This window comes from Hylobates moloch, unplaced genomic scaffold (genome assembly GCF_009828535.3).
Source record: "Hylobates moloch isolate HMO894 unplaced genomic scaffold, HMol_V3 SCAFFOLD_15, whole genome shotgun sequence".
Lineage (NCBI taxonomy): Eukaryota > Metazoa > Chordata > Mammalia > Primates > Hylobatidae > Hylobates > Hylobates moloch.
Window position 1 is genome coordinate 60094923 of NW_026652290.1, and position 16230 is coordinate 60111152.

The window sequence follows — 16230 nt, forward strand, 5'->3', positions numbered from 1 at the left end:
TTTCTTCTGTGTGGAAAAAAAAAAACCAAAACCCTATCAAATTAATATAATAGTTTTCACTGGGGGTGTGAGTAATTTATTGTGATTATTTTATATGTTTTAATTTAGAAATCTGTATTGGCGTGTTGTGGTTTTTAACTTTTTGTTATGGAAAATTCCAAACACATTCAAAGTAAAAGGAAGAGTACAATGCACCGCCTTGTACTTATCAGCCAGCCTCAGCAGGTATCAACATTTTGTCAAATCTTGTTTCATCTACATGGCCAGGTTTTGGGTTTTTTGTTTGTTTGTTTGTTTTGGAGTATTTTAAAGCAAATTCCGGGCCATCAGAGCATATTATGTTTTTGTTAACTTAAGGTTAGAAACTGTATAATTCTACTCAACCTTTTACTTGAATTAAGTGTGCCATTCCCAAGTAATCCTTTTCCTTTATAAATTAAAAAAAAAATCCTTAAACCTGAGAAAACAAAGCTTTTTTCTTTCTAATTTTTTTTTAAATCAAATGTACCATACTTTTAGCCAGAATCCTCAGGTAAAATAAAACAATTGGCAGCATTCTCATTGTCCTTGGAAGAAGGTGATTGGTGTCCATAACTTCATACGAGTTGGGATTAAAACTTAAAATTCCCAGCTGGCGGAGGAACCAGTAAGACAGGATATAAGAAACATTTTATACCACTTGACATTTATATTCTAAAAAGCCTATTTTCTTTCCAGATGTGTACTAACAAGGCCATAATTTATTCTAAAGAAATATTTACTTGAAACATTCCCTCCCAGAATTTGACTATATTTTGCTTACTAAATGCAGCTGTCAACATTTTAAAAAATTATTTTACTAGGAGAAAAGATTATATTTGACAAACCTCCAGTATTGGAAATTGCCTTCAATTTAATAGACGCATGTAAAAATCTGAGAGGAGAAACTAGAATTTTAAAAATTTGGACTTTAGAAAACAACCCCAAACAGTAAAAGTTGTTTCTTAAATTTAATTAGGGCTTGACTTCCTGTTCGAATTTCAGTGTATCGTCAGGCTGTTTTTTTCTTCTTCTTCTTCTTCTTCTTAACTGTCAAGAAAGCCAGGAGGATTGCTCCTGCAGGTCTTCGTCAAATGCAGGGTCTCATCTTGCACAAACAGCCTAGGCTGCGTTGCCCTGCGGGCCCCCACCCGGCCGGTGAGCAGCGGGAGAGCCCGGAGGAGGCGCCGGCAGCAAACAGTGGTATCGGGTTACAGGTTCAGAATATCGCTGGAGCACTGGAGACTGGCTTGATCTAGTGACTGGCTTTATAATTACATTGCTGATTTGTTAGGGGAGGCTTTGTCTTACTTACCAATTAGCATGGATGTTACTGCAGGGACCTCAGACATTCTGGATGAGCTTTGGTGTTTTTTTGTTTTGTTTTGTTTTTTAAGCATCCCCATCCACAGAGCTTCATGGGTTCTGTTACTAATACTCCCTCTTGTCTTTGGGCATCCTTACCCTGTCTGTAAATAAGCCAGAGATGGTGTCTCCGTGTTGGAATTTTTGCCCACTCCCCTGGGCCAGACGCAGTTGTTTTGGGGTCTCAGGTTTACTTTTGCTGTTTGGATACCCCAGCACCTTTCCGCACCGTGCTGGAGGGGACAGCCCACATCCCGTGCCTGCTGCAGTGTCAGGACACGCGAGGCCCGGCTGAGGACGCGCCTGTTTCTCTTAGCTTCCTTTCTGATTCTGCCAGTATCATCCACCACTGCAGCCTTTTCAGGGCAGCCTCTTTGTTTTCGCTGGTGTGTTTTATTGTTCCTTGGGGGAGGAGGGTGTTAAAAGCCTGGACATGATCAGATTTCTTAGTCCAATGTGTTGTTTAAGGTGTAATATTTTAAGCTGTAGAAAGTTATCTAAACAAGCAGCTTCCCCCAATTAGGATCGGGCTTCTCCTTCCTGCTCGGAAGTTGCTGTGTCACACTACGACAACAGCCTGGAGGCAGGGCTCTGGGGTCCTCAGCCTCCCGCCCTCAGGCTGGTGGGAGGTTCCCTTTTGTCATGAACAGAGGCTCTCCCACTTGGATGCCTCAAAAGCAGGGTCCTAAACGCATTGGGAGGCCAGCCTGTGGAGTGAGGAGAAGAGAAATAGCGTATTCTGTGTTTCAGAAGTTGTCTCAAAACAATCCTGGCCCTACTTTGAGCCTCTTTTCGGCTCAGAAGTCTGCCACATGCCCAGCTAATTTTACCAGGGGCACCCCTTTCTTCTACCACCACCACCAAAAGACACCGGGAGAATGAATGTGTTTCCACTTAGGGCTGTGGGCTTTGGTGGCACAGTGGGTCAGGGGAAGGGAAGGACCACTGCCAGCCTTCTCATAAGACAATCGCCACACGTCTTCTGTCGGCTTCTTTTTTCTTTCAAAGAGGTGGGTGCGTGAGGGCAGATCACTACTTTGAGCATTGGCGTTGGGTTAAAGGCCTCATCTTTCTGGTTTTAGCGTTAGCGTTGGCACCTCTGGACTCGTCAGCAACCAGTGGTCACACCAGCAGCCATATGGGACAGTGTGTCTGATGAGGTTAGGGATACAGCTTGGTGGTTTGGTTTTGTTTTTTTGCTGACGGAGTTTTACTCTTATCGCCCAGGCTGGAGTGCAGTGGCGCGATCTCGGCTCACTGCAAACTCCGCCTCCCGGGTTCACGCCATTCTCCTGCCTCAGCCTCCTGAGTAGCTGAGACTACAGGTGCCCGCCACTGCCTGGCTAATTTTTTGTATTTTTAGTAGAGACGGGGTTTCACCGTGTTAGCCAGAGTGGTCTCGATCTCCTGACCTCGTGATCCGCCCGCCTCGGCCTTCCAAAGTGCTGGGATTACAGGCGTGAGCCACCGCGCCTGGCCAAGGGATACAGCTTGTTAAAGCTCCCGTTTGAATTAGGAGCCTTTTTCCTGAGAGCTGTTAGCTAGCGTTTTGAAAACGTTCCTGTTGAAGTATAGCGTGCATGTGGAGCCGTGCAGGATCCCGCGTGTGCAGGCTGGTGACTCATCATGAGGCAGGCCCCAGCTGTGCTCTCCACCCAGGTGAGCGGCAGAGCATGGCCAGCTCACCCCACTAGCCGCCCGTACACCACGGCAGACACTGTAGTTCAGTGTTGCCTTGTTACCTGGCTTTTAAACAACGTATCACTTAATTGTGAAGCCTGCTGCACTCCTGAGAAGGGAGCATACAGAATGTGTAGTTGTTGCTGTTTCCCAAAAGGAAATTGGAAAAAGCTCTTGAAAACGTACACAAGGTACAAACCAGTTGGGCTTCTAAGGCGATGCTTTCCTGAGTTCCCCGTCTGTGTCTACACCAGGTCAGGGTGGTGCCGAGCTGCACAAGCCCCAGGGATGCAGGACCAGGTGTCTCCACTCAATCTTTGATTCCTTTTTGGTCACAAGATCAGTCACACCTTCCCCAATTATTTCCTCTCTTAAGAATTTAGAACTAAGCTGTCAATTTGACCCCCTTTTAAAGTCCTTTTGTGACATGAATTCTCTTTCTCCGGACACTGAGTAGAAAAGTCTATCAGTGAGAGTTTTCCTTCCGCCCGGGCTAATGACAATCATTTGGGATGAATCAAGTTAAAACATAATGCAGAGTTTTACATCTGTGAAGACTTTTGCATCTGTTTTTGACTGGCACAGGGAAACCCAGCAAGCCAGCCTTGGTGGGCTGAGGAGGGCTCCCTGTGCAGGCCTCCTACAGCCCCCGCACTGCCCCCGCCCCCCCCAACCCAGGGTCTGTCGAGGGAGCCACCAGGATGCTGTGATGCTGCAGAGGCTGGGGTGAGCCTGCAGATTAAAGCAGTGGTTTTTGTTGGTGGTGGTAGGATGACAGAAGTGGTAATTTGGAAAAGTCGATTTAATACTCTCACTTTAAAAAATCATAACATTTATTTTGACAGTTCAAATAACATTAAAGGACAGTAATTTTTTAAAAAAAGATTTTAAAGAGATGTAGCTTTTAAATAGTTGGAAAACACTGAGCTAAAGATAACCTTTTCTGATTCATCTTTAAAAAAATAGTTTGCATTTTTTTTTCCAAAATGCAAAATGTAGTAGTAGGAGATGTTACTTATTACTTACTCTTTTAAACGTAAGTACTGTTTCAGTTCCTTTCTGGGCTTTGGATAAGATCCCACTGCCATCACTGTAAGACCCCAGCAAGGAGAATCTGGGCCCCACTGGGTGAGTAGGATCTGACACATCAGTTTGAGACCCTGAGTTTTGTCATTAAAATTGAGTATAAGACATCTTAACTCTGCATGCAGTATTTTGTTTTCTAATGTCAGTTGTCAGTTGCTATCACAAAAATGCTGTTCATTCCTTTTTGCCCTGCTAAATTAGACACAAATAAGGAAGGCCTTGGGAATCAAGATTAACTGAATAAAGATATCCTCTGGCCTAAACTTGAAATGGCCTGATGAGGCAAAGAAGAAATGGTAGTTCTCAAAGTGAGGTTCCCAGACCAGCATCACCTGAAAGTTTGTTGGAAATGCTCATTCGAGGTCCTTTCCCCAGACATGCTGAAAGAGAAATATGGGAGGTGGGGCCCAACGGCCTGTGCTTATCAGGCCTCCAGGTGAGCCTAAGGCTTGCCCGCGGTTGAAAAGTGAAGGATGGGAGAGCCGCTCACAGAAGAGCTTCTCAGCTGGAGCTTTCCTGCCTACTCTATGTCTCAGCTGCTGGTGCATTGCGCGACCCTGATCCTGCCCTGTAAGACCGTTCAACTCAGGTCTGTGCAACCCTCCCGTTCCTCAGACCCTCCCTCCCAGATACAGTTCACACTCAGGGACACACACACACACACACACCTGGCTCTGTTTTTACAGTGCTGCCCTGGCTGCCCCTTGGTGTCTTTCCTTATTATTTCCACTTACTGTTCGTGTATTCAGTGACTATCTATGGAGCATCTTGTGTTGGAGACTGCCTTATGCTGAGAGTACAGAAATGAACAAAACACACAAGTCTGTGCCCTGGGGGGCTCACTATCTTGAGATGGGAAACAGATATGAAGAGACAATCCCACCTTAAAGGTAACTTTCAAATAGGCTACAAATCTATTTCCAGCAGTCTCCCGGCTGCCCCCAGCCCACAGTAATCTCTCAGATTGCTTACTGTGGGAGTCACTCAGATTCTGGAATTGCAAAGCCCCAAAAAGTCAAGTCATTCAGGCTCCTGGTCCTCTGGTCCTTTGACTTCTGAGGACACTTCTAGTGACATTTGTTACTTTTGAGCATCTACCCAGATTGTAGCTTTTGAGGGCAAGTTCCTTCCTAATAAAAAGTTGCACAGTTGAAAACTAGTTTTCGTGTACAGAGTTGTGTTCAGTATGAAATTTCCTGGAAAACTCCAGAAGTTTTCATTTATGTCGCTACCGATGAGTTTTGTTCTTTATGTTTGCAACTTAGTTTGCTGCAGTTAATAGTTGCTAAAATTAATGTTTAGAAAACCAGAATGCTTAGGCGTTTGTTTCTAAAAAGATTATTGGGGAGGGAGGTCGTTTAATCTCAAACCTCATGTTAACAGCCAATGACTATTCAGTAGAAGAGTGGCTGGAATTAGTTTTAGGCCCCTTAGGGTGGGCAGAAGAAGGAGGAGCACCCACGTGATTCCTCCACGTGGGCGTCTCCAACCCCGCGCTGGAGCTCAGGGGGGTCTTTGTCTGGAAAAATTGGGTAGAAGGCATGGGTTTTTTAGGCTTTGGTTTTCACCAGCCAAGGGAGGAGATAAAGTGGAGTGTCAAAGCCCAGGGGTGACCTAGGAAGCCAGTGGGTCACAGCCCCCCCTTTCGTGAACTCCAGGCCCACCCTCCGCAGGAACCACAGCACCCCCTCCCTAGAGTTACCTACACGTCCTTAGCCAGCTCCTGCTACTGCTTCATCTTCAAGTTGCAGCCCAGTGAGGCCTTTTTGAAAGGTCCCTTGCCTCTCCAAAGGGTGGTTAAGGAGCTATTGTTATTTTCTTGGAGTGCCTGAGGAAGGAGAGGCTTCTGAGGAGCTAGGAGCCGGGCCGACCCAGACCTTGGCCAGCCTGAGCCAGGCCCAGAGAGGCCCGGAGGAGCTGATGCGCCTGGCTTCTTGCCCTCTGATTCTTGAGGGCATGTCGTGTCTTTTCTCCTTTAAATTGGGCCCTGCTTGAGGAGGTGGTTGTTACACAAAGCCCTGAGAGTGAGAGTTCCCGCTGCCCTCCCCCTCTAGGAGTTGGAGGCCTCTTCTGAATATGCTCATTGTAATGTTACTGCAGTGTGTCAGGCAAACTTAAGGAAAATGACTTCACTTTTTATTATGTTGCATTGTATTCCTTTCTGTAACAGCTTAGATAGAATTAGGATTAAAAATCAAGATTATATGCATTTTACAATCTTACTGGGTGTGTGGAGTCAGTTTTGCCTTATAATACAAAATAGGGAAATGGTGGCAAAACTGCCTTGAGGTACACTCCATCAGGGGTCCGTATTCACACCTCTGAAGCGCATCCAAGATTTGGTGTGTGTGTGTGTGTGTGTGTGTGTGTGTGTGTGTGTGTGTGTGTGTGTGTGTGTGTGTCTGTCTGTTCCTGCTCACAGGTTTTGCTTATCGAGCCCTCTGCCCTCCCCTTCCAGGCAGCATTACAGATGTCTTATCAGGCTTTCTGTAAATCATTAGGATTAGCACACAGCTCTGGCCAGCTGGATCATTCTAATTGGAAATTAGGTGCTTCTCACATTGAAATCCTTCTGAAAATATCTCCAAAGATCTCTTTCAGCTATGGGAATTCTACTAAATGCCTATAGTATTTTGTGTGGCCTGTATACTTTTTAAATAGGTGAATTCTGTAGATTGAGTGATTATTTCTAGAAAAATGCATTATTAAAAAAAGCCCTGTTGTTTGTTCTAGTAACAAGTCTTAAAAAGACAATTCTGCATTGATGACTATAAGAAGAGTCTACACCATCTTCCCTAAATGTTCCTCTCCTCCAGAAAACTGATAAAAATCCACAGTGGCGATAAGCTAGTTTGTTTTTGGTTGTATTTTGTTTTACACTTACGGACAGTGCTTCTCAAGCTTTCTGTGACGAGGGGCTCTGTTGGTTCCCTGGCCCCCCAATCTTTCATAGACTTTAGTAAGGCACAATAAAAATAATTACCATAGAATGAAATAAAAATACAAAGTTATGGAAAATAGAAGCCCCATTAAAAAAATTCCATGTACAGACATAACAGTTACTGTGTAAATTTGCTGTAGAAGTTTCTAAATAATAAAATGTCTCTCTCTACATACCTCACCATGGACCAGTAACAGTTCGCAGACAGGCACCACCTGTGGCCACACTTCGAGAAACACTGTTTTAGAGTGTGTATGTATCTGTGTACTCACACATTTAAGTGTGTTGCCATGATCATATTATAACATAACATAGATCTTAGAACTTTATATGAGATTAAATGCACTTAGCTCTTTAGCAAAAGTGAAATTTTTCTATAAGTATTTAAATGCTTAAATTATAAGCAAATACCAATAGTATAATTATGAATACAGTTACATGTTTCAAAACCCAGTTGTCCAGTAGTACCTCTGATGCATGAAGTAGAAAATGTTTTGCAATGTGAGATGAAACCACCTCCACTCTGATTCACCTTCAAGTTTAAACAAGTACTTTAGATAGGAAATGTTCTTTGCAAAGTAAATACACAAATGAGACTTTTAGCACTAAACAGTAGGAAATATGTCTATCACGTGAAGTATTAGACAAACCAGCTGTTACTATCATAACCTTTCTTGCCCTGGAGAACAGTTAATTACTGGACTGGTCATTGTGATTGACAGCCATTTTTTAAATGTTAACAAAATGAGGGGAAATGTTTCACGCAAGTAACTCCACATTCTTCGTAAGCATTAACAAATCTCAAGCCGATTCTGATGTTGATAGGTTGCAGCTTGTTCATCTGTCTCTTCTGGAGACCTCACGAGACATGAGGTAAGACAGTTACCCCAAGTGGCAGGCTTCATGTCCACCTGTATACTGGCCTTGAGGGCAGCATGGCCTGCTTTCTGACAAAGTATGAGAAAGAAGTTCTGTGAAGTTTATATTCCGTTTAGCCTTATTTCTTTAGGTCGAGACTTGAAATTCAAAATGGTGATCAGATGTAGGAGGGGATATTTAGCCTCTTGAAGGCCAGGGTATTCCCGTGGGACTCCCCACTGGGCCTGGCCAAGTGCCTACGACAGTGCAGATGTGGATAAGTTAATAAAGGATTGAATGAGGTGTGATCAATCAGCTGAAGCAGTTCATTAAAAGGTAAATGGCCTTTAGAAGAGAAATTGGATAACTATAAAGCAGTTGCCTATAAATGAAGACATGAGAGTGAGTCACACTGAGGACAGGATTAGCAGGAGTCCCTGAGAGTGCTGTAGCTGGAGGCGGGGACGGTGAGGGAGCAAGCGTGGGCCTGGCTTCATTCGAACCACGATCCTGGTCTGAACACCAAAAGGCAGGTTTCTTGTTAAATGGTTAGAAAGTGAGATCTTTGAGGCAAAGGCTAAGGGACTTGAGATTGTTCTGTTTAGACAGTAGAAGTTCTGAAATTAGGTGGTGACGATGTCACATGATCTTGGAGAGCTGGAAGGACCACTCCCCAGAAGGTGACAACCAGATGATAAAATGTATTCACTAAGGCCAGAGCAAGAGAGGACACAGCCTGGCCTGTGAGCAGCAGGCAAGATGGGGCAGGAGTTCCTCGCTGCAGTTTTAAAATTCAACCCGTTACCAGATTCTCAGGGTCTGAGATACGAGGTCATGGTTTCCTCAAAATACGCCTGTATCTCTGGAATCACAGGAGGTAGTTTGTTAGGAAATGTCTCAAGTACCCAAACAGCAATGCTTATAATCAGAGCTAATTACTTTAAAATTAATCCAGTTGTCTTCAAACATAACTGCGTGGATGAAATTGAGCCAAGGAAAAACTTAGGCTGGGAAATACGCATTCCTCCACTTGATTCTAGAATGAAAAGTGGTGGCGGCTCAGTCACTGTGGTCATTTAACACAGGCGCAGTGCTTTACCACATGTCACCAACCAGGCAGAAAGACTCTATGCTTAATGAGGAAGGAAAAGCGTTTTGAAAGCACACACAGTTCTACCCAAATTATACATGTTCCCTTTCTTTATCTTGGTTCTTTTAATCCTTTAAGAAGTGCTCAAGCTGTAATCTATGACACCTATATCTGTTTAGGTCATAGTAAGTGTTTTCTTGGGCTTTAAAAATAAATCTACTTGGGGGAGGGAAATTGAACCTACATGATAATCTTAGGCGAACACAAGCACATGAGCTGAGAAAGTCAAAATCATGGTTTCCATGGTGACTCTTAACTTGTCTGTGTCGTACACATTTCTCAAGAAATACACTCACCAGACTACCTAGTGATAAAAATTGCTCCACAGGCATACAAAGGTGGATTTTCTAACTCTCTCTTATTGTAAAAGGTCTTCCTTCTTCCCACCCCTAATTAATCCACGTGTACTTGTAAATAACCCTGGGCAGGAAACTGAGGTCCAAGTCCTGCCCTCTAAATCAATCTCTTTTTTTATGGTAGAAATCAGCTTTCATGTGATTAATGCCATTTCCTCTCTCTGCCCGCTGCAGATACATGTTGGGTAAAGGAGGAAAACGGAAGTTTGATGAGCATGAAGATGGGCTGGAAGGCAAAATCGTGTCTCCCTGTGACGGTCCATCCAAGGTGTCTTACACCTTACAGCGCCAGACTATCTTCAACATTTCCCTTATGAAACTCTATAACCACAGGCCCCTGACAGAGCCCAGCTTGCAAAAGACCGTTTTAATTAACAACATGTTGAGGCGGATCCAGGAGGAACTCAAACAGGAAGGCAGCCTGAGGCCCATGTTCACCCCCTCCTCCCAGCCCACCGCCGAGCCCAGCGACAGCTACCGAGAGGCCCCGCCGGTCTTCAGCCACCTGGCGTCCCCGTCCTCCCACCCCTGCGACCTCGGAAGCACTACGCCCCTGGAGGCCTGCCTCACCCCGGCCTCGCTGCTCGAGGACGACGATGACACGTTTTGCACCTCCCAGGCCATACAGCCCACGGCTCCCACCAAACTGTCACCTCCAGTCCTCTTGCCAGAAAAGGACAGTTTCTCCTCCGCCTTGGACGAGATCGAGGAGCTCTGTCCCACATCTACCTCCACAGAGGCGGCCGCGGCTGCGACTGACAGTGTAAAAGGGACCTCCAGCGAGGGTAGCACCCAGAAACCCGACGGTCCTCAAGAGAGCCGTGCAGATGACTCAAAACTGATGGACTCTCTGCCTGGGAATTTTGAAATAACGACGTCCACGGGTTTCCTGACAGACTTGACCCTGGATGACATCCTGTTTGCTGACATTGATACGTCCATGTATGATTTTGACCCCTGCACTTCCTCATCAGGGACAGCCTCAAAAATGGCCCCTGTGTCTGCCGACGACCTCCTCAAAACTCTGGCTCCTTACAGCAGTCAGCCTGTTGCCCCAAGTCAGCCTTTCAAAATGGACCTCACAGAGCTGGACCACATCATGGAGGTGCTTGTTGGGTCCTAAGACCCAGGGACCCAGCGACTGTGCCCACCCAGACCCCAGAGCGTTCCCATAACCCTGACAGTTCTCCACACTGTGCATGCACCCTTGCTTGCCTTTTTCAGAGAAAAAGAAAATTTTACAACAGGCTCACACTAATTTTTGCTTTGAGCAGAGTTGGAGTGCCTTCATCCAAGTATGACCACTTTTAATACACTTTTTTGAGTGGTTCCTCAGAGACCTACTACCCTGGTATAGGAAAGAATCCATTCAAAGACAATGTTGCAGTGTTGAATGACAAAAATAAACAGTTCAAGTGAAGCACAAGGATTAAGTTGGAAAAGCTGTAAATTGCATGTGCATATTTGTCTATTTTTTCTATAAGTTTTATTGCAAGAGGTAAAGAAGAAAACCATATATATATATATATATCTAATAAGATATATATATATCTTATTTAGATAATCTCAGTACCTTTTCTGGCATTTTCGCCCTGTATAGGTTGACTTGGCAATTCGGCCTTTTTAGAGGCATTAACTACTCCTCGTAAGTGTTGCATTTACATGGCTGTTTAGAAAACTGCTGCCCAAATTTATTTTATATTTTTGTACAGATTCTGCAGTTTATGATATTGTTTTTCTAAAAACAAATGCTGTTTATACATATGAGATAGCTATTTTGATAGGATTTGCTCACATAGTTCCTGCAAACTTTAGATGTACAAGTTGCACTTGTACTTTTATAGAGTTGTAATGTTTTATATGTGTATGGTGCAAGAGAAAATTGGATCAAATCAATCTGCAGTTAATGTCCCCAAATGCAAACACAGGCACACACATGCACACACACATAAACACACACACACAGTGCTTTAAGAAAGGGCCAGGTGATATCACACCCAAATTTCACAAGCACTGACCCCCTGGCACCAACACCCGCCAGTACTGTGACTTCCAAAGCCAGAGCCACATGTGCTCATCAAACTTGCATTAAGCAGTTGGCGGGAGATGGCTGTGGAGCTGGGGGTTTAAGTGATGGTTCTCTTTTGAGGGTAAAGCTACCGTCTTTCTTAAGAGTGTATTTATGCCAAGTTTGCGCTTTTAATTGTTTTTATTTTGTTTTTTAATGAAAACCCAGATCTTTCCTTTTTGGCATAATTTTTATGATGACCTGAAATTTTACATCCGAACAAAATTTTATGAAAAGCAACCAACTTCTTCATGGAACTCAGCCCTGTTGCAATGCTTAGGGCCCTTAAAGAAGAAAATGTCCCCAGAAGGCATCCATCATGTTGCTAAATTGTCTTCTGCAGCTTCCTTTCCCTAGAGCTTTCCCTGTGTTGCTGAGAGCTGAAAATGGCATCTTCGTGATCACCACAGTGAGCTTGGCTCACCTCGGCCGGCCCGGGATGCACTCTTAGAACATGTGTAACTCTTGAACCTGGAGTTCATCACATTACGTCACAGCTTCCCATCTGGTTGCTTTCCTAAATCAGCTACTTTACACTTGTCAAGGCTGTTTTACCCCAAAACTCAGACAGGACTTTGCATGTTTTCCCTCCTCCCCCCAATTTCTTTCCCCCATCACCTTATCTCCCAGGACACACTTGAGAAGTAGCTTTTTATTCCTAGTGGTGTACATTTAATTTTAAAAAGTTTGCAATGTATCCTGCTTGTTGCCGAAACTGTTTATGGCCTTCTTGTTTCAGTTTTTTCTTTTCTTCCAATGGTACTTTAGCTGTTGAGTGCAGGTTACAACCTATATTGTTATGCAGATGGCTTCTTTAGGAATAACTTTTATATTTATTTAAAAATTTTTAAATTATGGGATTTTGTTTTGTTTTTGTTGTTGTCTTTGTTGTTGGTCATTTGTCAATATTCAGTCACCAATTCTGCTCACTTCTTGCCATGGATAAAATTGGGTCTTTCTGGCTAATTAAAAAAGACAACTTTATAAAATGGCACTTTAAGCAAGCCATAGATAGTTTTATTTTTGTAATGCACATGGCAAAGCAAAGATGTTTGTGATGAAGGAACTGCTCATCTAAGCAAAAGATTTGAGTATGATATGATAAAGTCTTTCTACATTCTAATTTACTTTTTCCCCCACTTGAATGTGTTTTAAAGGCTAATTATCAACTCAGTAGACCAGTGCAAAACTGATCAAATTGCACTTGTTCTCCTACAAGCAACCTCCACACAGACACCTCGTACTGCTACAGGTGTGTCATTTCCTTTAATAGGACCAGGGACCATGTAACTGAGGTGAGGGTTGTAGTAGATGCTTCCAGTGTCAGTGTGCCTGTTAATTTTAAGAGCTTCCCTTTCTTACAGAGAACAAGTCTGCCCAGATTCAATGCTTTCTATAACTGGAGGACCTGGCAAACCTGCTGCATGCTGCACACATCTACCTACATACACATGTACAATAGTATTGATGATTCTGAACAATAACAGGGTAAAACAATGGGTTTGCCATTGTTAAAAACTGATTTACAGTAACTTACAACAACTGTACTTTTGTTGGATTAGCAAATCATGTGTTTAAACAAATCCCATATGTTGGGCAACAGTTCAAATAAGCACGGAGAAGTGTTGCCCAAACTTGGTTCTCTGACTCTCATGTATTTGTAAGGCTGGGCTTCAAATTCAAAACAAAAACCCCAACAACAGCAGGCAAATGCTTTTTAACTCTGACACCGTTGCCATAAATCCCTGATACTCAAAGTCTAACAAGAAAGACATGGAAAATTAGCAGCCCATTTTCAGAAAGATCAAAACGATCTAGGGTTCTAATTGCTTTTGCATCCTATTCTTACAAAGTGATGTCCCAACAGGGAACAGTAGGAGCTGGAGTGGGATCTCCAAGTCCCAGTTTGAGTGTGGGATGTGCTTCTAGCAGTGCCTTCCCCTTTATGAAAGACACCACACGGCATCCAGGGCCAGGCAGGCAGCTTGAGGTGCCTTCACGAGAAAGCCGAGCTGGGGCTGGGAGAGGACAGTTATTGACAGTGATGTGCAATGAAGTGACAAGATGGGAGCAGAATCGTAAGAGCTTTGAATTTGAAGTGAGTTTTTTTTTCCCATAAGTTATTTATTCCTTTTTTCTGTGTAAATATATTTATTTTACTGTGGAGCGCTAACATCTGGATCGTAACATGTGCAGAATGTATGGTAGGAATGTATTCTCTTGTAGGAATGTAAATCTGTATTAAAAGGGGGTCCAAGCCAGGCCCCCGGGTCTTCTCATTGTATGCACAGTCCGCATTCATTTTTACTCTTCTCTAATATGGGTCTATTTGAAATATGCAAAAGGTATGAGGAATGTTTTAATACCTCCAAATTTTTAAGAAAAGCATCAAAGGGTTGATATTTTTTAAAGTTTTTTTAGTAGCACTTTCTCTGGATGACAGAAGGGGCAACCACATGGGCACCCTTCTTCATACCAAAGGGTGAGCAGTGGCCAGAGCCTCCTCTGCACCTCTCGAGTGTCTTTACCAATTGAGCTTTTTATCGCCATAGCCCCTTGGAGTGCCCCAGCTGCCCTGAGGTCAATCAAGGAAAATTTCTTAATGAAATAAGCTCCAAAGAGCCAAAGTATCAACTTACAGATCGTTTTTAAAGCTTAAATTTATTAACCACCTTTGCGGTAAACAATGAATTATGAATACCGCAGGGCAGCCTTCTTAAATGACAGATGTAAAAAAAGAAAAAAGAGACTCTACTTTGTGCAGCGATTACTACTCTACTCTATGTGAATTGTCTTAATTTGAAAACCTTGCTGTTACAAATTGGACCTTTATACGTTTTCTGAAAACAATGAAAAGAGCATATTTAACCTTTTCTGGCTGTAAATGGTTACCTTCCTGTAACTGCCCCGCACCTGGAGGCATGGAGTTGTGTGCATCCTGCTTATGTACAATTGTTTCCAGTGTTTTTAAGAATGAGTCTGAATGGTTCTTGAAAATTAGCCAGGATCAAATGCTATTGCAGACAAAGCCAATAAAAAGTTGGACTTCTTTTGGGGATAACAAGTTTTGGAAGAGAAATGCAGGCCATATGTGTGCATGACCGAGATTTTGAAAAAAGATGTACATAGTGACATGTTTGGTGCATGTTTTTTGAGGAGGGCTTTTGTCAAAAAGGAGGTATAACCTTTCCCCCACAGACCTGAGAGCTGTGCCTTTTCTATGCAATATTACAGACGTTACATCGGAACCCAGATGACTGTATTCACATGTAGGTTTGGGCTGTAATCTAAACAATTGGACAGATTAAATGTACATGGAAATGAGCAGTCTTACTTTTGTAGTTTTATATTATACAATAAACAGTTAAAAGATGAGAGAGGCATGCTTGAAGTTTTCTTTTGATGGGAGCTCCACCAGCTTATTTGTGACAATTTGCTCACATTAAGCAAAGTCCAGCAAGAAAGAGCAGCAGGAGGGCCATGCAGGAGCGGGTGCTGTTGGTCTTCCTGAACCCTCCTGGTCTCAGGAACCACCCTTCTCTCTTGGTTCTCCTCCCACTTCTTGGACCCTTCTGGACCTCCTTTTTCTCACATCTGTGCCCCAGCTCTCTCTAAAACATTGTCTTTTCCAGGATTTGGCCCATGACTGCACTTCACTGAGCCTCCATTCCTGCTGCCGCTTGCTTTCCCAAGGCGATCTAATCCACTCAGGACCCTCAAAACTGGTCTCCAGCCCCTGCCTCTCTCCTGAGCTCCAGACTTCAGTATCTACCAAGCTTTGCTCCCGCACACTCATTGCGCCTAAAGAGCTCTCTTTTCCCCTGGGGGCTGATTCTTCTGTGGGCTCGTTGTCTTAAGCACTCTGCTCCACGCTTGGCTCATTTGCCCACCCTTGCAGCCTGTTCTGCGGTCCCAGCCATGTCATTCCCTCTGCCACCACCTCTCCATCCTCACCATAGCATACCCAGCTCAGACCCTTCCTCCCTCCGTGCCTCTGACCGCTGTACCTGCTTCCTGACCAGTCTTCCTGCCGTGATCGTCTCTCTACCATCCCTGATGCTGGAGTTGACATTCTAAAATGCCAGTGGGTCACGTGGTTGTTGCACGTCCTCCAGGTGTACCCACTGATGATACCATCTGGACCCTGCCCCTGCTGTCTTCCAGCAGGGAGTGGGGGAGACCCTGTGCAACCTCCTTGGCCACTGGGCCATCTTGGATGGAGTCATGGGATCTGGCCTCACCTGGCCCGGGCAGTTTTTTATTTTGGTGTGGTTGGGCCACCACACCACTGGCGAGGGAAAAGGGCTGGATGTGTGAGACCTGGGAAGTGAAGGTTCAGCTCAATCAGCAGTGGAATGTGGGGTGGGGTGTGAAGTGCCGGGGAGGTGTTAGGGGCTGAATTGTTTCCCCCAAAAAGATAGGTTTCAGTACCTCAGAATGTGACTTTAATTTGGAAGTAGGGTCTTTATAGAGGTAATTAGGTTAAAATGAGGTTATTAGTGTGGGCTCTAATTCAATGGCTAATGTCCTTATAAAAAGATACTTGAATACATACACGCACACAGGGAGAAGGCCATGTGACAGTGAAGGCAGAGACTGGGGCGGTGGATCTACAAACCAAGGAGTGCCAAAGATACCAGTGAACCACCAGAAGGCAGGAGACAGGCGTAGGACAGACACTTTCTTACGGCCCTCAAAGCAACCAAGC

The 16230-nt window shown here is 44.1% G+C and overlaps 1 protein-coding gene across 5 annotated transcripts in view; it reads left to right on the plus strand.

Moving 5' to 3' along the window:
- Nucleotides 1-14897, plus strand: part of SERTAD2 (SERTA domain containing 2) — a 119595-nt gene extending 104698 nt beyond the window's left edge. For 4 of the 5 annotated variants that reach the window (XM_058428670.1, XM_058428672.1, XM_058428671.1 and 1 more), the window contains exon 2: nt 9629-14897. In XM_058428670.1, the coding sequence (XP_058284653.1) occupies nt 9633-10577 (945 nt within the window). In that variant the 5' untranslated portion in view covers nt 9629-9632 and the 3' untranslated portion in view covers nt 10578-14897. Of the gene's footprint in view, nt 1-4124; nt 4192-9628 lie in introns of those variants that run through there. The other variant, XM_032177318.2, reaches the window with a different exon arrangement.
- The last annotated feature ends 1333 nt before the right edge of the window (nt 14898-16230 follow it).